Source organism: Carcharhinus amblyrhynchos, chromosome 2 (assembly GCF_965287045.1).
Source record: "Carcharhinus amblyrhynchos chromosome 2, sCarAmb.v2.hapA, whole genome shotgun sequence".
Classification (NCBI taxonomy): Eukaryota; Metazoa; Chordata; class Chondrichthyes; order Carcharhiniformes; family Carcharhinidae; genus Carcharhinus; species Carcharhinus amblyrhynchos.
The window spans coordinates 15,325,727-15,346,783 of record NC_137325.1 but is presented as its reverse complement, the minus strand read 5'-3'; the positions used below and the strand labels follow the sequence as shown (position 1 = coordinate 15,346,783).

The 21,057-nt window shown below is 40.4% G+C and overlaps 1 protein-coding gene and 1 pseudogene across 4 annotated transcripts in view; both read right to left on the bottom strand.

Annotated features, from left to right (window-relative positions):
- Positions 1–21,057, bottom strand: part of exoc2 (exocyst complex component 2) — a 262,605-nt gene that overhangs the window by 82,004 nt on the left and 159,544 nt on the right. For all 4 annotated transcript variants that reach the window (XM_080202796.1, XM_080202788.1, XM_080202812.1 and 1 more), the window contains exons 13-21: positions 19,785–19,909; positions 12,715–12,783; positions 12,450–12,607; positions 10,534–10,655; positions 8,165–8,226; positions 6,288–6,368; positions 4,083–4,142; positions 2,415–2,476; positions 1,702–1,777 (exon numbers count right to left, since the gene is read on the bottom strand). In XM_080202796.1, the coding sequence (XP_080058922.1) occupies positions 1,702–1,777; positions 2,415–2,476; positions 4,083–4,142; positions 6,288–6,368; positions 8,165–8,226; positions 10,534–10,655; positions 12,450–12,607; positions 12,715–12,783; positions 19,785–19,909 (815 nt within the window). The remainder of the gene's footprint in view (positions 1–1,701; positions 1,778–2,414; positions 2,477–4,082; positions 4,143–6,287; positions 6,369–8,164; positions 8,227–10,533; positions 10,656–12,449; positions 12,608–12,714; positions 12,784–19,784; positions 19,910–21,057) is intronic.
- Positions 18,860–19,433, bottom strand: LOC145351718 (mitochondrial import inner membrane translocase subunit Tim17-B pseudogene; annotated as a pseudogene).

Sequence of the window (21,057 nt, the reverse complement as noted above, 5' to 3'; positions counted from 1 at the left end):
ATGTAAAAGATTACTGAAAATAATACTTGTAGAGTCACTGCTGGTGCACCAATCCATTTCATTCTTGCTTTCAAGGGAAAACAGAAAGTCTACGAGCCTGATGGCGAGCTTGGAGTGTTGTGCTATTTTAATTCTATGTTCTTACACTGACCAACTATGTCTTTGGCCTAGTACAGTGTTTCAAAGAACAGCACGTGATTATTCAATTCAGTACTTCAGTGTCTACTGGCAGATTTACATCAGGACTGGATGCCTCACAGCACCAGAGTTTGATTGCCGGTTTGGGTCACTGACTGTGCGGAGTCTGCACGTTCTCTCCATGCGTTTTCTCCGGGTGCTCTGGTTTCCTCCCAAGTCTGAAAGATGTGCTGGCTCGGTCATGCTAAATTCTCCCTCAGTGTACAGGCGTCAGAGTGCGGCGACTAGGGGATTTTCACAGTAACTTCATTGCAGTGTTAATTAATGTAAGCCTACTTGTGACACTAATAAATAAACATAAATTTTAAACTAGATCTCACCAGGTATTTGCCTATTCTCAGTTTGACCCAGTGCATTATAGACGCAAATTGGTGCACAGAAATTTTTTAAAGTGAAGAGATTTATTTTAATCTCAAGGGATTTGGATTTCACTTTACTACTGTAACAATTACATGATGCAATTACGTGCAATCTACACATATTAAAGTAGGAATAATATGATTTAAAACAAGAATGCCGAAACAAAGAATGGGATGAAGACCACTTAACAAAAATAGTCGTGTAAGTGGACAAATATCAGAGGTAATTTTTTTCATGTAAATGATGGAAAATTCCACTCGACAGGCAATGAATAAAGAATAAAGCAATAGTAAACCACAGGAACTGCTTCTGAATCTTCAAATCATCCAAATTGCTAGTTGGGAAGCAATGACTTGGAGTACAATAGCTGCATTGAACTGAGGTGATTATTAAATATCAGTCATTCATTAGTCCACTGCCATATTCCAGCATAAGTACAAAGTAAAGTTTATTTATTAGTCACAAGCAGACTTACATTCACACTGCAATGAAGTTACTGTGAAAATCCTCCAGTTGCCACACTCCTGTGCGTGTTTGGGTGCACGGAGAAGAATTTAATATGGCCAATGCACCTAACCAGCATGTTTTTGGACTGTGGGAGAAAACCAGAGCATTCGGAGGAAACCCATGCAGACATGGGGAGAATGTGCAAACTCCACACAATGACCCAAGCCGGGAATCGAACCCAGGTCCCTGGCACTGTGAGGCAGCAGTGCTGACCACTGAGTGTGCAAAACCAATACGTAAAAGCAATCTTAACAACTAACAACATCTGCCAAACAGAACAGTCCAAATACACAACAGGTAGATCAAAGTTTTCCCAGAACACAAAAACCATTCATCTGTTAATAGCTATTGATTTGACAGACTTCAGTCTGAAATGGGGTAGGACTCCCCAGTTTCTGAAGCATTTCCTATTAAGGAAGGAACTCTGGGTGCTGAACTATTACTGAATAATATGTCAGTTTACCTCATCCCCACAGGATTCAAATCAGTTTAGATTTTCCCTTGAATTTCCCAAACAAAGAATGTTCCAAATTCCTTGCAGAATCAAAATAATGTAAAATGTAAAACATAGCTACACAATTAGGATTGATAACAGCTGCACATATTTTCCACAAATAAACAGAGTGAGCTACTTACTGGGGTTGGAGTGAAGCTTTCATGCACGGTTCCAAGCAAATCTGGGGATGAAATATCCACAGAAAGGCTAGAGAGGCTAGAAAGAGAAGAAACATCTTTGGATCTTTTATAATCAAAAGCTTTCAGAATAAAAAGAATTTCACATTTCCCAGTCTAATAGTACGTGTGCATATGCCAAAATTTACTGTCAGTTTTTACACTCATTTATACATAAATAAGTAGAGAATAGAGGGATACGGACCATATAGGGGCAAAAGGTCTTTAGTTTAGAAAGGTGCCAGGTGTTGGTGCAAGCTTGATGGGCCGAAGGGTCTGTTCCTGTGCTTTGTTCTTTGTAATAATCGAGAGAGTGTTAAAAAGCTTACTGCTTGACAACCGCTTCAGCATCCCTAAATTTATTTTCTCCAAAGTAAGGAACAGTGGCACAGAAACTTTGCCTACCCAATGCTGAATTGGAGGAGGGTGCATACAAGCAGACTTGTTGAGAGAGGAGTCTGAAAGATGACTGGGAAGTGGAACTAGGTGTCAAGAGTACAAATGTAAAGCTAATCTCGTCTTTGGATAATATAGCCATGGGGTGGCATGCAAATGAACAGGCCAATTGAACCCCAAAAGGCAATTTTCAGCATGGGCAGAGAGTCACTGCTGGGGATGCGCTGGCTACATACGAGCGAAACCAAATTCCCTTATTCCCAAAGTGATTCTGTACTCACTGTATGCTGTCTGAATCACCATCAGGTTTGGTACTCAGGTACTCCAAGGAATCAATGAACACCTTTTAAGTTGAAAAAAGATAAAAGTTATGCACATGGAAAGTAATAGTTGTAAATATGCTGACAGTAAGCATCTGCCCTAATTTGGCAGCCTTCCCTAAAGGGTTTGTATTTATCAGGTTAAAGTGAACAGTCCATCATTGAAAAAAAATCGATTATATGAGTTTGTGTATCCGAGTTATTTCTGTCTTTAACAAGCTAGATTTTAATTTTAAACAGCGACTCAACAAGAGTTTCTGAATGTGCTTCAATTGTTATTCTTTAAAATGTGTTCAATTTAAAGATCAAAATTTGTCACTGGTGGCATATACACATATACAAATGCACACAAGCATATTATGCATATAAGTGTCTGTACATGCACATATCTTTATATACTGTCTCGTTATACAAAACCAGAATTTTTGGAAATGAAAAATTCGACAATTACAGTAATTGCTGATGTGATATTTTGGGTATTTTATTAACTGTGTTTTTGTAAGGATTGGAAACTAATAAAGGCTCAAATCCACTCACTTCTTGGAATGATAAATGAGAGTTGCAGGAACCAATTTTTAGCATGATCTCTCATCTTTCATTCCCACTGGAAGTTTGCGACTGCCACATTGGGAGCTGGTGACTTCCAAGCAAAGACAGGCAATTTGGCATTAATCAGGAGAATAGTACATGCTTTAGGGTTCTCCAGTTAAATTCAGCATAATCTGAGGGCAGTATGTGTCACGTGTCAAATGCATGTCTTTTCCAGGTCTACAATGCAGTTTTAGGACGGCACGGTAGCACAGCGATTAGCACTGCTGCCTCAGAGCTCCAGGGACCTGGGTTCAATTCCCAGCTTGGGTCAATGTCTGTGTGGAGTTTGCATGTTCTCCCCGTATTTGCGTGGGTTTCCTCCGGGTGCTCTGGTTTCCTCCCACAGTTCAAAGATGTGCAGGGTTAGGTGCATTGGCCACGCTAAATTGCCCCTTAGTGTCCTGGGATGCGTAGGTTAAAGAGATTAACGGGATAAATATGTGGGGTCACAGGGATAGAGCCTAAGTGGGATTGTTGTTGATGCAGACTAAATAGGCCGAATGGCCTCTTTCTGCACTGTAGGGATTCTATGATGGGTTGCAAACATATTTTCATATAAACTACTTAGTATTTAACCAAGAAATGCATTATTAAATCACTAAACATAGAAGGGCCGTGAACAAGTGTTTAAAAACATTTGGTCTTCTATTATAATATTTCTAATGTTTTACTTCCCTTTTATCAAAAGCTAAAATGTTTTGATTTTAAATTTTTGATAAAATTTTTATTTTCTAACCCTGTATGATTATAACAGTGATAGTCTACAGAAAGAGTTCACAAGTTAGAAAATTCAGGAGAAGAATCTGAAAGGAAAAGATCTATTTAATTACATATTTTAACTAGATTAAACAAGCTGATGCAGAAAAAGTACTTTGGTAAAGAAAAGGAGAGAGAAGGTAGAAAAAGAAATGCTTAATATTTCTGCAAAAAAATCAGGGAGATGGGGTAGTCCTCGTGGTGCAAGAGATGGAGGACACATTCAAAAGTAATAAATTCTGCATCTGAGGAGTTAGAAATATCCCTTTGACTTCTACCCACCTTCATGATGTTGATGGACAGTTCATATACATGATGCTGGTTCTTCTCATGCTGAAATATCTGTAAGTAAAAATATTTATCACTGTGAAATGTGACAGAGGACTCTATGTTCATGCAATTCCTAAGAATGTGTGCACTATTGAACACTTGTATGCTTAAGTAACTAAGTGGTCAACAAGTAATGACAATAGTATTCTGCAACGGGCTATTTAGCATTTAAGACCTGCCAGGTATTAACTTCTGTTACATTGGATAATAACCAAAGAGCGAGGCAACTTTTACATCTAATACTTTTAGTTGCCTCATGCAAATCTCTTCAAACTACTTCAATCAAATGCAAATGTCTTCACTTTTATAAAGCAAAATTCACGAGAATTTAAGGCCATTCATAACATGACAAATACAAGATATTAATTCTAAAGGTTGTGAACACGCTTATTCCCGTACAGCTCCAAATCCATTTAGAACACCTTGTCAGAGGCTGATTCCAACATTAGAAGTTTAAATTTCAATTTGTGACATTTTGGAATCTTTTGTAACCACAGTATTTATGTGGCTGGTCCAGTTAAGGTTTTGGTCAACGGAAATCCCCAGAGTAGGGTAATGCCATTCTATGTTAGATACTTTCTTGTGGGAGATGATTTCTGCCCTGTCACTATCACCCTAAGCCTAAATGCTGTTCAAGTCTTGCTGCAAGTAAACACAGACTGCTTCATTATCTGAGAAGTTCCAAATTAAACAGATTCTGCAGCCATCAGCGAACATACCCACTTCCAATCAGATGATTGACGGAAGGTTCTTGATGAAGCAACTGAAGGTGGGTGGAACCAGGACACAACCTGAGGAGTTCTCCCTGATTCCCGCTGACTTCAATTTTATTAGGGATCCATGGTGCCATATTCAAACAAATTCTACCTTGGTGTCAAAAGCAGTCACTCTCATTTCTTCAATTTTTACTGTGTTTGGACCAATTCTGTAATAAAGTCTGGCAGAATGGACACTGAACATTGGTTGGAAGGCTACTGTTGAGTAAATGCAGCTTTACAGTGCCAGCTACAATGGCACGGGCAACACAGTGCCACAGTGGCAAGCACTGCTGCCTCACGGCACCAGGGACCCGGGTTCAATTCCAGCCCATGGTCTGTGTGGAGTTTGCATGTTCTCCCCGTGTCTGTGTGCATTTCCTCCGGGTACTCCAGTTTCCTCCCACTGTCCAAAGACGTGCAATGGCCATGCTAAATTGCCCCTTAGTGTCCTAAGATATGTAGGTTAGGGGATTAGCGGGTTAAATGTGTGGGGTTACGGGGATAGGCTCTGGATAAGATGAGTCTGTGCAGACTCAGCGGGCCAAATGGCTCACTTCTGCACTGTAGGGATATGTCTTTGCCTATAACCTTAGTTCACTTTGCTGATGATTCAGTAGACTGCTAGTATAGTCGTAATTGACGAGATTACACTTAACCTGCATGTTGCAGACATGACATACCTGGGCAATGTTCCACTTAGTCATTACATGCCAATATTGCAGTTGTACTGGAACTGCTTGACTTGTTTGACTAGGTAGCATGGTTAGTTCTGAAGCAGGTCTTCAGCACTATGATTAATATATTGTCTTTATTGTTTCTTGATATCATGTGGAGTGAATTGAATTGGAGAAAAGATTATAATATCAGTGACGATGGGGGTCTCTGACGTGGGCTGGGATGGATCTTGGTATTTCTGGTTGAAGATGACTGCAAACTCTGCAGTCTTGCCTTTTGGACTAACATGCTGCATGAGAAAGCAAGAGAGTGCGAGATTGGCTGGAGTGCTGTTGGGTGTGTACAATCATTACCCACAAGTGGTTTTTATTCTTCTAACTTTTTGTGGGTAAAGTTCGCAAATTAAATCACATTTTTGATGGTTCCCAGTGCAAGGCCATGCCAGTTTGGGGGCAGTGCATTGGCCTGGTTTTTAAAATTTCTGGTTGGAGTTCCTTTGGAACAATGATTCAATACTTTGAACTTGTAAGTCCTAATTGCTCGGTTTTTTCAGCTGGAGAAATATGCATAGCCATAAAAGGTATTCAAAGATAAAAAGATAGGATCAGAATAAAAGGGAGCTATGTTTCAGGAGGTTTCTCCAGTAATGCACTAATATTCTATAGCAACACTGAAGGAAAACTACTTGGCAAAGCAAAAAGTAATTCTGGTTTACAAGACTTACATTGGTTTCTCCAGGTTTGCAATCTATGGTTTCTTTCAGGCTTTGTAGGGTTTGTATAACATGATGTTCAAACTGAGCAGGCTAGAAAGAAATGTGCATATTTCTAATTAAACATCAGAATGTCTTGAATGAAGGAAGCAATTATTAATAATGAATTTATTACAATTCTGTGCGCTAAATGATAATATATCCAATTTTAAGTTATGCAATAACATTTTGTCTCCAGAGCAAGATCAACATGTTCCCCGAATCAGAATTGAAATAAAAGGCCATCAACGGTTTATATATGCTTTTTAAATAGTTTGTTATTGGTATATTTCCCACAGAAAGTTATGGGACTTTGGAACTAAAATTTGAATTTAGCTTAATATTATCAAATCCACTGAAATAAAATGAGCTACAGAAGAACATTTCCTTTTTTTTTTAAACTAGTCAAATATGCCATATAAAAATGTGAAAGAACTTAAACTTTGTTGGTGTATTTTGTTGCTGAAATCTTGGTTTCCCTTATCTACCATACAACTAAAATTCAGACTACAGTATATGACACAGCAACTTACATCTGATGTTACAATACAAGAAAAATCATGCCTCATTTTAACCATAACTATATTTCATTGTGAAGACAAGATTTCTTTCTTCCAGTTATTTCTGTTAACAACGTTGTAGAAAATTTAATATCTCAGATAATAAACCCAATCTCCTCCAATATTACTTCAGTTGTGCACTAAATCATTACATAGTATTATGTAAATGCCAGTGCAAAGAATTAGAATTAACAAATTAATGTGTCAGATTAAAAAAAACTCAAGTAATAGAGAACTATTTTTTGGATAGTGATAGCCTTTTTTGGATAGTGATAGCCTTTTTTGGGTAGTGATAGCCTTTTTTGGGTAGTGATAGCCTTTTTTGGGTAGTGATAGCCTTTTTCCTCTAATGGAAAAATCTAGCACGAGGGGGCATGGCTTTAAACTAAGGGGGGGTAGTTATAGGACAGATGTCAGGGGTAGGTTCTTTACCCAGAGGGTGGTGAGGGATTGGAATGCCCTGCCAGCTGCAGTTGTGAATGCGCCTAGTTTGGGGGCGTTTAAGAGGTCTGTGGATAGGTTTATGGACGAAAAGGGATTGGTTTAGGTTAGTGGGTCATTGTTGTTGTTTTTTTTTAACTGGTCGGCGCAACATCGTGGGCCGAAGGGCCTGTTCTGCGCTGTAATGTTCTATGTTCTATTTCTGCTGGGTTTCCTGTTGAGTGCACCCCTTGCCACCGTGAAACCTGCGGCAAGGGTACGCCCTTGGTAGGACGGAAGACCCTGCTGGTGTGACTGGCCAGAAAGTTCTGGCCTATATTTTTAAGTACTATAATATATCTTAAGAAACTGGGTGACAATTAACATGCCATAAATGCTTACGTGAGTCAATTTTCACAATGAATGTTTAACACCAGTATGTTGATGGAGCAACATTGAATTTGCTTTTGGGAAAGTTGGTGTAATAAAAGGATACACAATCCACAAACCTTATGAAATTGATAAATAATGCAATGCATTCAACAGAATGTATGAGTCAATAACACAATAGAAAGGTTAACTCAATGTAATAAGGAGTTCAAATGATTTGATACATTCATGTAAATAGGGTCACTAAAATTGACTAAATAAGCAGATGGGCAAAATGCAAAAAATCAGGCATACAGTGAATACAAAAGAGTGCAAACAGGTGAATTTTTGTCAAGGGGCTTGAGAATGTGGAAAAAGGTGAAAGGAGAGGCCATTCAATTCACGAAAGCATATTCCTACCAATGCTATCGCTTTTAAATAATCGAATAACACCCTATTTCATCTCCCAAGTCGAAAGTAATCAGACCTGCTACTACTAACCAAAGAAGTGGTTCCTTCATTGTCAACAATCCAGTCTTCTTTTTCTGCAAGCCTCTTAACATCTATTGAATTAAAAAAATATGAATGCATGTATATCAAATTGAGATCCAAATTATAATTTCAAGAATTGCAGTTTTCTATGTAAAAGGTAAAAAAAAATGTTTGTATTCCTCAAATAAAACAACCATTAGGGCCTAGACACTGAAGGCATGGTTAACAATGGGGCGGTGGTGTAAATTAGAAACGCAAAATTGGAAGGACACAGAAATCTCAGGTGATTATAGGGTAAACCCGTGTTTAAAAAAATAAAATGGAGAAGATTGGGTGATGTTGAAGAACGGAGGCATTTGGGAATTCTGATTCATTAAACAATAAATTTTAACTAAAGACTGGCCCAATTGGTTCACGGGAAAATCCCCAAAGCAGCAATGAGCTAATGATCAGTAATTTGTTTTTAATGATGTTGATTAAGGGTTAAATATTGGTCAGAACAGCAGGAGAACTCTACTGGTCGTCCAATGCCATAGAATCTTTTAATGCTGTTTGAAGGGGTAGAGGGGATGAGTTCAACATCCATTCTGAAAGATGATGCCTCTGATGGTACAGCATTCCTTCAACGCTGCAGCACTGGACTATCAGCCTAATTAGTATCCAAATAGGTTTGCTCAAGAATGTGAACTGCATTTGTTTTATAATTGCTTATGTAGTGTGACTAGATTTATAAGAACAACCAACAGATACAACTAAACCAAAATACCCAAATTTTTTGCACCAAAATAGCAACATGAATCTCTTCAATTCTTTTTTGTATTAGTTATTAGGAAACTAATACACAGCAATTCCTCAAAAAGTTCCCCTCCACCAAATTCAGTTGTTCTTCATTTTTTTTTAGACCCATTGCACTAAACAACCTACTTAAAAGGTCAATGTAAATGGAATGTTGGCCTTTATTTCAAAAGGGATAACTTGCCAAAACTATAGAAGGCACTTGTTAGATCATACCTGTAATACTATGAACAGTTTTGGTCCCCTTATCTAGGAAAGGATATACTAGCATTGGAGGCAGTCCAGAGAAAGTTCCATAGACCCACCAAATCCCTGCAGTGCAGGAAGTGATGATGTGGATATGCCAGCGTTGGACTGGGGTAAACACAGTAAAAAGTCTGACAACACCAGGGTTAGGTCCAACCGATTTATTTGATAGTACAGCTAGCGAGTTTACTATCAAATAAATCGGTTGGACTTAAACCTGGTGTTGTCAGACTTTTTACTGTGCAGGAAGAGGCCACCCAGCCCATCAAGTCTGCACCAACTATCCAAAAGAGCATCTTACCCATTTTGAAAAATGTTGAACTGATGACATGAAGAATTATGTTCAAGAAAACCATGGCACTTTGAGATATACAAATATACTGTTTAGCCTCTGTGCAGCTTTTAATATGGTCAGTCACAGAATCAATAAACTCTTCTTGAGTGTCCTTTTTGCGACAATCCTTGCTTGACACCACTCTTATTTATTGGATTATAGCCAGAGAAGCAAGTGAGTCTTTTCTCAGCATTGCATATTTATCTCCAGTTGTCCATAAGGATCTATCCTTTGACCCTTTCCTTTATTCCACACTGCACCTTGGCAGCATAGTCAGAAGCCACGGGTCCAGCTTTCACCTGTTCACTGAAGACACTCAACTCCACCCCCAAACAATCAATCTCAACCATCCCCCTGCTGCCTATTATTTGCTCAACTTACAGAATGCGATAAATGATAATTATAATTTGGGTAGCACGGTGGCACCGTGGTTAGCATTATTGCCTCACAGCGCCAGGGACTCAGATTTGATTACCGGCTTGGGTCACTGTCTGTGTGGAGTTGGCACATTCTCCCCATGTCTGCATGGGTTTCCTCCTGGTGTAAATTCAACGTTTTGATTGGAAACTATTGAATATGGTCTATTAACCGTTAAACATATGACAAAATAATCATTCGGAATATCCATGTGATGTAAATGCAGCAGAGTATGAAACATGCTTCTTCTTTCTAACTTACATTAAATATTTAGTACCCAAGTATTTAAAACGTTCATGATATTATGGCCCTTTCCTTTCTTTTCTGCAGGGATATACATAGCCCTGAAATTTCGTAATTGTCAGTCCAGTGTCATAACTTCGCAGAGGTATGCTGAAATCCCTCTTGGTATGATAACAGGATTTCCACGACATATTCACTGAAATTACAGCAGTGGATGGGAGCAGCTGAGAAAATTCCAGGTCTTGGTGTTTGGTCTGAATCTGTCCTGAGGATTTTGCTCAAAGTGAGGAGTGGAAGTAGGAATGGAGTGGGAGAAATTAAAACAGGTGCTTTTTGTTCTTACCATCAGCTGTCTGCTGCAATGTAATGATCAGACAATGGACTCGTAAATCTAAGATTAGTTCCTGAATTGTTTGCAGGAGATCATTTGGTATTTCCAGCGCTGTCAAAGACTCATAGTTAAGTCTGCAATTCAATCAAAAATCAAAGGATTAGGAAGAGGACGGCGTATTCAATTCTGCAACAAACGTATAGATTGCAAAATTACAAATGTAGGTTTAGCAATAAAGTAAAATTACACAATAACTACTACCAACCTAAAGGTAAGAATCACAAACAAAACCCCATAGTTTCACAGAATCATTACATTACAGTAAACGACAATTCGGCCAGTAGCTTCCCTGTGGCTCTCTGCAAGAACAACGCACCTAGTCCTACTCCCTTACCATTTCACCATCACCTGCCTGCAATTTGTTTTCATTTTATATAATTATCCACTTTTCTTCTGAAAGCCATGATCGAACCTGCCTCCATCATGCTTTCAGGGAGTGGAATTTAGGGAGCCCAACTTGGTTAGTAAGAGTAAAATTTAGTGCATTTTGCTCATGCAAATCGGACTACACTCACTGCACACAATCGACTGTCTGATTTCCTTTAAGGCTGTGGTGATTTTGGAGTTCTGCAGCAACTTCACCAAGCTGGTTCCCCTGGTAACAATATTATGGTAAAATCTGACCACTGGTTTGTGCAATTCTTTGTGGAACCTAAATGCAACATAAACAGCTCTGGACAGTCAACATTCAAAATGTTTTATTGTCTATGAATTGCCACTGGGTGAGTGGGAAAGGTGCTCAGAACCTAATTTGTTATAACAATGGGTGGACTTCTACGGCCTTGTTCAGGCAAAACCGGAAATTCCCACTCGACGTCAACGGAGATTTCCATTGTCGGATCCTCACCCGCTCCGATTCTGTGGCGGGCAAAGCGGTAGAGTTCCAGCCAATGTATTTTTTAAAACATGTAGAAGTGTTTCCACGATAATGAAACTGTTATGCTACTGATACGTATTTGATCAACAGAGCAGGAGGTACATACATGTACATAGATGCAGGGAGGAGATGGCCTAGTGGTATTATCGCTAGACTACTAATCCAGAAACTCAGTTAATGATCTGGGGTTTGAATCCCGCAACAACAAATGGTGGAATTTGAATTCAATTTAAACAAAAATCTGGAATTAATAATCTATTGATGACCATGAAACCATTGTCGATTGTCAGAAAAAGCCATCTGGTTCACTAATGTCCTTTAGGGAAGGAAATATGCCGTCCTTACCTAAGTCTGGCCTACATGTGACTTCAGAGCCACAGCAATGTGTTTGACTGTCAACTGCCCTCAGGCAAATAATGATGGGCAATAAATGCTGGCCAGCCAGCAATGCCCATATCCCACAAATGAATTAAAACAAAAATTGTTCAATTTGCCATGATGCTATCTGTTAATCTCAGTTCTCAGCTGTGAGCAGATAAGGTAAAAATTCACAACACTCTAAATACCAAGCCCCTGCACACTTTTCTCAGTAGTTGAGCTGAGCATCCCTGCTGGACAGACTTTCCACCTACACTCTCAGCTACATGTATTGAGTGGTCTGGAAAAATGAGGGAACCAGTGAGAAAGTAAAGAGAACCACACTCTCACTAGTGCTAGATTGGATAATTTGAAACTGGACAGTTGTGGTTCTGTGGTGTGAAACTTTCAACACAACACTTATCGAGCCTCAGACACAATAGATTTGGGAAAGTTCTCTTAACTACGCAGTGCTCAGTAATTACAACATGCAGCAGAGAGTGGGAATGTTATGTTCACATATTTGGTTCCCAAATGCAAATTCTCAAATGTTCATACTTCAAATTAGGGCAGCTTACAGGTATAATTTCCCCAGTCAGACAGCAACATCACTGTATCTGAAAACCTTGCTTACCTCATAGTGTGAATAATGTGGGTTAACCACTGGCCTGAAAGTTCCATTTTTGCTTCCCATCCTCCATATTGCCTCAGCTCTACCTCGACCAGGCTGGATGGAAGAAGAGCTCCTCGGATAAGTTTCACAAGTGAATTTATCACCTCTTGAATCATTTTCTACCAAAACAAAATTCAAAAGCATTGCTTCCGCTAGTACACCTGGACTTTTCCCTCCCGCTTAATAAAAAATGAATCGCATTGGCCACAAAGACTTTTTATTGTACCTTGAAGTCATTTTGTCGGGATCTGGCATTTTTCTTGAACTTCTCAACTGGACCTGATTTTTCACCTGTCTTTGATCACAAGATAAAAGTTTAAAATTAAAATGCTGCCCATGTATAAATAGCGCAAATATGAAAGCACCAGTGCAAGAAGTAATAACCTCCTCAGAGAAACAGAAGTTATTTTCAGACTATTTCACACTTATTTTGAAAGTTAAAGTAGAAATGCAATTAAAACAAATAAATGAAAGAGGTCCAGTGTAATGTTATAAATCCATTATTGGCATCCATCAATCTCAGAAAGTGATGGATTGCTCCTAGGGTAGTGTCATTCCTATAATGAGGACTCTGTCATAGTTGTCGAGGCCACTCGTGAGTGGCAGTCCCTTCTGCAGCTGGCACAGATGAATAGGGCTAACTGAAGGTCAACATACTTCCTGCATGCTCTCTTTTTCACTGTCTAGTTATCTCTTTGGTCCTCTGCTTTCCCCCACGCTCTTCTTGGCAGCTTGTCTCCAGGTCAGCATCTCATGCACCGACTCCAACCCTGGTCAACTTCAAATCCTTTTTGCAGATATGCTTGTATTACAGAGGTGAGTAACTTGTTGGTCTTGAGTCAATAACAAACTTGCCATTGAGCATGTCTTTGGGGATGCAACCGTCATCCAGTCAGCTCAGTACCCAGTCGATGGAGTTGCCGCTGACCCAAGAGAGCAAACGTACTGCTGTACGACCATATTTGGCACTGCTTTGACAGGAGGTGCCCAATTTTCCTCTGAGGCAATGAGGTGGAAGTGGTTCTGCTGCTTTTCTTGGCTTGCATAAGTTGTCCATAAGAGTGTAAAGGGAGGTGCTGATGACAAATTGTTTTCACAATTGCTGTCAAACGCAAAGGGAATCGCAGTAATTACAAAAGCATCCCCTCGTTAAGTATTGTGGGAAAATTCTTTGCATGCACTGCTCTGTTGAGATTTCAAATCCTGGCATCATATATCTATCTTGAGTCTCAATGCAGCCACAGAGCTGATAAATTGACAGGTGACATGATTTCCGCATCTCAGCGGATACAGAATTGCTGCCAACAGGGCAGACCACTCAACATCACTTTCACAGACTTCACCAAGACTGTCAACCTCATCAGCACAGGTGGACTGTTTAAAAGGCTGTGCACAGTAAGCAGTCTCACAACACCAGATTAAAGTCCAACAAGATTATTTGGAATCACGAGCTTTCGGAGTCAAAAGCTGTGGAATAGAGGCTGCCTATCTGGGCTGCTGGACGCCATTTCTTCTCTCCTTGAGGACATGTATACTTTGGTCAGTTACAATGGAGTATGACTGAAGACTAGCAGTGGAGTGAAAAGGGACTATGTCATGGCAGCAATTCTCTTTGGCATATTTTTCTTCATCCTGCGACACACCATATTCTGCATTCACTGAACACACACTGACACCTACTGGTCACTTATTAACATTTGCAGGAATTACATTAACCGCTTTCTCAGCCTGATATTAACCAAAGAAAAAAGTCTGACAACACCAGGTTTTAATCCAACCAATTTATTTGATAGTAAACGCACAAGCTTTCGGGTTAGTCCCTTCGTCAGGAAGTTACTGTGTTTACCCCAGTCCAACGCCGGCACATCCACATCATTAACCAAAGAGGCAGCCAAACACAAAAGCAATAGCTAGTCAGCGTTTACAAGGGCGGCACAGTGGCACAAAGTCACAGCTCTGCCTCACAGCACTAGGGACCCAGGTTCAATTCCTGGCTTGGGTCACTGTGCGGAGTCTGCGCGTTCTCCCTGTGTTTGCATGAGTTTCCTCCAGATGCTTTGGTTTCCTCCCACAGTCCAAAAGATATGCTGGTTAGGTGCACCAGCTATGTTAAATTCTCCCTCAGTGTGCCCAAACAACTACCAGGGAGTGGCAACTTTTCACAGTAATTTCATTGCAGTGTTAATGTAAGCCTATTTGTGACATTAATGAATAAACTTTAAACGCATTAATCAGCAGGAAAAACATTTTAACAGGAGTACTTTTTTTCTGAAGGAGGAACCTTACAGAATGGTTAGACACAGAACTAACAGTTTATCTATCTAGTGACAAAATTGTACTTTAGTGAAGGCATATCTTTGAGTTCTCTGTTCAGAAGCGTTAAGAATGTAATCACACAAAGTAGCTACAGATATCAATTTTGGATTACTTGAATCCACGGTACAATTCTGATGAATGGGTGCATTGCGATCACAGAATGCTGTAAACACCCAGGGAAAGGAGTTGGGCATCTAAGATACAAAGCAATCCATCTCATCCAGCTTAAAAATTTCTGAACCAAGTTCCAGAGATGTACGAACATGTAGGATTTCTGCGTGCACTGATAGAATGCACACTTCCTCCACACTGGGGCACAACTAAATCCTAAGAGGCTGGTGGAGATGCTGAAGCCCCTCAACTCTACACACACTGGGTTTAACTGGCTAAAATTGCTCAGCTTACCAGAGCAGGGCACACTGTGTTGCATGCCCAGTCAGGACCACCCTGCCTGTTAAGAATTTGTTTGCAGGGTGTTCCGGAACTCAGTGGTAAGAATCCCAGTGCCAGGATCCGCTCTTAATCTTGCCAAGTTCATCAATGGTTTACAGTGCCCCCACAGTACTGCTAATCAATCTGGTTCGGGTCTTGGAAGATTGGGTCTGCCACAGAGAGGTGACTTGGCTTCCGATTTCCGTTGCTGTGTACTTTGGTACAACTTGGGCCCCAAACAGATGCCCTTATCTTCCCTCCCTACGAGATAGTCACTAGTGCTCATTGAAAAAGAAAGGCAGCACGCATAGATGACTCAACAGAAAATCAAGCACCGGCAATGCCTCATATTCCCACCATGCAGGATTGACTGGCACACACACACACACACACACACACACTGCTGTTGCCAGCTTAATTATGCACAACGAAACACAAATTTTCAGGATTTTTTTTGATCAGAGCTTTCTCTGCACTGCAGCAGCCAGCAAACCCTGAAAGGCAAAGCCAAGGGAAATATATGGAAGGAAAGAAAATATTATTTCTAGATCTAGAAGCTGTACAGTGAAGTGATAGTCCCTCCAGATGAGTTCAAATTTTGAATTCCAACAAACTGTGCAGATGAAAACTTATTTAACTTCATCCCCATGCGCAGTTTAAAGCATAAGCTTGAAATTAGGTGGCTTCAAAGAACAAATTAGTTGAGTTTAATAATAACCAAAGATATGAAGAGGGAAGAAGGCGGCAGCCTATAACAAATTGAAGAGAAAAAGTCGGAGGCTGAAATTTTCTGACTGTTCTCACTGCCAGTATCTTTCTGATACCGGTATCCTCCTGATGGAGCGGCAGGATGGCACAGTGATTAGCACTGTTGCCTCACAGCGCCAGAGACCCGGCTTCAATTCCAGACTCGGGTCACTGTCTGAGCAGCGTTTGCATGTTCTCCCCGTGCCTGCATGGGTTTCCTCCGGGTGCTCTGGTTTCCTCCCACAGTCTGACAGACATGCTGGTTAGGTGCATTGACCCAAACAGGCGCCGGAGTGTGGCGAATACGGGAATTTCACAGTAACTTCATTGCAGCCATAATGTAAGCCTTACTTGTGACTAATAAATAAACTTCACTTCCTGTCCCATTAATAGTGCGTCCCAGCACGGGTTTCCCAGCAGCCAGCGGCACATTCAATGGGAAACCACAGTGACAACGAGCAGGACCAGAGGATTCAGCCACTGACCAACGGTGGGCCACACATGGCGGGTTGGGTAGAAAATCACACCCAAAACAATTAGTACAAGAAGTTTGCAATTTTCATTGCAAATTAATTCTTTAAAAGAAAAACTAAATGATAACATTGGTATATGTGCTGTTTGCTTTGTCCCTTGTCCACCTGAATAAAAAATGCTGAACTCTGCCCAAGCAGCTTAAAAAAAGAACGCATGAAGTTTATATTTTCCTCCAACATTTGTCTTCCAAGATTTTCTGGCTGCCATCTTCCTCTTGGGTTTTCTTGCACACGAGCTCTGAGCTCTGTGCAGTTCAGCTCTCTTGTCTCTGTTTTTTCAGGTGATGTCCACAAAATCCAAAAAGGATTCTTTATGGATTGAAATTCTTCATGTTAAACTGCAGCTGCTTCCTCGTCATTAATGTTTTGAATTGGTCAGAGAAATTAAAGCTCAGGCTCGGTGGTGGGGGGGAGGAATTAAAATCACACGAATGATAAATCTTTGTGTCTCGTATGTTTAGCTTACTTAGTAACGTGCTGCAGCAACTTAATAGGTTATTAGCATCATGTACCGTCTCTTGCAGTCGGAATCCAACTGCGCGTGGTGTAGAACTGCAGGATACTAATTATAAATCCAGCACAAAATGGTAAAGATACCATGCATGTTATTCGATGGCTTTATCACATGACACAACGTTTTGGGATCTAGAACCACTGTTACATTTTTTCATCTCATTTGACATCTATGGGGTCGAGAAATTATTTTTTTCTTACATCTGAAATACAGCCTAAGATATGATCGCTCATGATGTTCTGTATAATTTAACCATGTCTTTGTTATTATCCAACCTGACTCATAGGGTAAAAATGTTCTGTATCTTTGTTCTAACCATGGCTCAACTTTTTTTTATTCAATGGTGGTAGAGTCAATGCCAATTTAATTGGTTATAGGGGAAAGAAAAGCTGGTGGCTTTGTTGGGAAGAATCTTGAGATCAAAACTGCTGCTTAATACAAAAGCAAAATACTGCGGATGCTGGGAATCTGAAATGAAAACAAAGTGCTTGCTATACTCAGCGGGTCAGACATCTTCTACAGGCTGATAAAAAAGTTAGAGCTGTAACAGGTTGTATAGCAAGTACAGAGACAGGGAGTGAAGGCAATGAGGAAATAACTAAAGTGAATGCATGTGATCAGATGGAAGGAGATTAAATCACAAAATAAGTTATGGTGGAAGGCAAAAGGAGATGGTAATGGGATAATTAAAGAAACAAAAGGTGGATCAAGAGCTGTAATTAGGAAATAGCAGAGTAATTACCAACAGATGCTTTCAGAATAAAATGGAGGAAGTGGTTACGATCCCAGATTGTTGAATTCAATAGAGTCCAACCAATAGGTGAGGTGCTGTCCCTCACAGGCTTATGTTAAACTTTGTGTGAATAGTGTAGGAAACTGAGGCCAGAGAAAGAATGGGACAGAGCATTGAAATGACAAATAATCAGAAACACAGGATCACATTTCCAAATTGAACAGCAGTACTCTGCAAACTGGTCACCCAATCTCCTTTTGGTTACTCTGACGCAGAGGCGATCACATTGTGAGCTAGAAAACAGTTTATACTAAACCGAAATAAGTTCAAGCTTCCAAATTCAACATCTTTGTCTCCTGTCTAAACTGCATATAGATTTCATGTGGGGTAAGAGAAAAAGGGATTGGGGGAAGCCTCCGTCTGAGCTCATCTTCCCTTGAGATTCTCCCCTCACCAGAGACAGAAGGACATGAATGGGCACAGAGATAGGTTTGGAAAGGAGAGAATGGTCAGACAAAAACACTCGGTGCACACAACTTCACAATGGCAAAGAGGGAGGTAGGCAGGTTTCTCTTAAGGCATGCAGACAAGCAGCAGAATTCTTTTTTCAACTATTCCAAAACTATCACCTCTAAGTTTCACAATGACTCCATCCAAAAGAAAAATCACCTACAAAAAATATTTTAATGCACTGAGCTTGCATACTTGCAAACAGGGACTCAGGTCATCCAACTTTACCTTTTGACAATTCAGCCCTAGTTTGTAACTGTAAATAAGACACAAAATCAGCACTGGTTTGCCAGAGAAGATGTTCACTTAACCTTAAGGCTTGCAGGAAGGCAGGATTATTTTCTGCTATCAAACCTTGGGATATTGCTGATAATTATTTTTTTTTAAACAGAAATACTCTGTTCCAGGGGCTCCTCAACTTCCCCTACCACTCCCTCTCCATGATCTGTGGCCTCCCCAGAGTTCTGTGCAGTGAGAGTAAATTCACCATGGCTCCATAAACAGAAATGCTCTGACCAGTGGCTTCACAAAGTGTGCAAAATCCATAATCCAGACTGAGAAACGGTGCAGTCCACCAAGATTGGAATCAGTTCAGGGTCTCCTCTGCAGGATGAGTTGCCTTCTCTCTGTCCTTCTCTCTATCCAGCTGTGACATGACCGATACTGACCTTAGCCCCTGTACCTGGCTCCTTGGAGGCAGCTGGTTGGGGTCCTTCATGAATGGGCTTGGGTTATGGAACTACTGGCCTGTGTATCTGGTCAGCAAGATCCCATCTCCTTCAATCAGGGCAAAGAGAATTACCCTGCCACCATCAGAACCTGCAAACACTATTGGACCACTTCTGGGAAGATAACATTGCCCCTATGAGTGCTCTGCTGGTGATGGAGTTCCAGGGGTCATCTTTGTAATAGGGTTTTACCAAGCCACAGTCACTGATAGAGAAGAGACCACCTCACACTGCAAAGCAACCCCATATCTGATGCACTCCAATCCTCGTGACATTCACGCTTCCCTTCAGACAATGCTCCAAGCTAACAGGAATGTTTCTGAAGCCTATAACTGACTGGAAAATGCCTTTACCAACTGCACCTCTGGTGAACACACCAGCACAGTCATCGACAATCCTTCAGGTGTGTGGCTTCCGTGTGTATTCCTCCATATCCTGGAGAGCAACTTTAGTGCCTGAATGCCTCTGGCTGAGATTAGCAGTAATTGGCAATCAAATCTGGACCTGCTGGTCTGTTTGGTTCTGTTACACTCTGCCTTTACTGGTGAAATTATTACAGGAACATACATCCCAAAGTGTTTCTATAGCCAGGTGACTTTGAGTCCCAGTTCCAAAACAACTGGCCTGGCAAACTGGAACAGCAATCAGACACTTAAATCATACTTTTTAAGAATTGCTTACTTAAAACAAAACCTTTCAGAATATTTGCAAAGACAATTTTAATCAGGATATGAACCTCTTAAAGCTTCTAAAATAATCAATGTTAAATGTATCTACACTTACCTCACTGAAAAGGCTGCCATTCACATAGGATATCCAAAGTTTCCAGAAATTGGGCAGTTGACTTATAACAATCTCTGTCAGGTTGTCAACAAAGGTTACAGGCTGAGGGGCTTTGAAACGCCAAGCTGCCAGGAAACAAAATATATTATGAATATCTGCACACATGTAGAATAACAATCACTACATTTATTAATAGAACTCAAATTTTCAAAATCTATAAAACTCGATTAAGTTATATCCAGAATCCATTTTTGGCACGTAGCATTATCTTTCACTCAAGGCCTAACAACACATTCATTAAAATATTTGTCAATCTCAATTACCCTGTTCCATCAGGACATTATAGTCAGGACTTGGCACATCAGCTTTATCTCAAATAAGCAAGTGTATTCCAAAAAGATATCAAAATGTCCCTTTTAGATGGGAATGATAAAAACTAAACTTTAAGTTTCTGCCAGATTTCAGGTATTACACCAAATTACAATTTGGAATAAGCAAAGGTATTCGCATAATTATAAAAGCAAGTTATTGAGGATGCTGGAATCTGAACCCAAAAGAGAAAATGCTGGAAAATCTCAGCACGTCTGGCAGCATCTGTAGGGGGATGAAAGAGCTGATGGTTCAAGTCTCGAAACGTCAGCTCTTTTCTCTCCCTACAGATGCTGCCAGATCTGCTGTGATTTTCCAGCATTTCTCTTTTGATATTCTCAATTACATATATTTTTACTTCAATTATTTTTCAAATGCACTAACACTTTATTTCTGTTCTTTCTGGGCTATTTCAAGTAACAGGTGGGTTTACATCATGCAAACCGGCAAACTTAGTCCCCAAGTGAAGTTTGGCCATAAATATCAATTGAAACTGTTATTTGAACTTGGGCCTCTCAGCAAAGGAGCTCTATATTGAAGATGGAATTACTGAGCACAACTCCATTTGATTTAAAAACATTTAACACAACTCAGCTGTACAGAATGACAATCTTAAAAATATGTTCTGAGTGACATTAGGGGCAGCAGGGTGCTTAGCAGTGCTGCTTTGCAGCACCAGAGACCCAGGTTCGATTCTGGCCTTGAGTGGCTGTCTGTGTGGAGTCTGCACATTATCCCCATGTCTATGTGGGTTTCCTCCCACAGTCCAAAGATGTGCAGGTTAGGTGGATTGGCCATGCTAAATTGCCCCTGAGGGTCAGGAGGATTGGCGGGGTAAATACACGGGGTTGCAGAGATAGGGCCTGGGTGGGATTGTTCTCAGTGCAGATTAAGTAGACGGAAT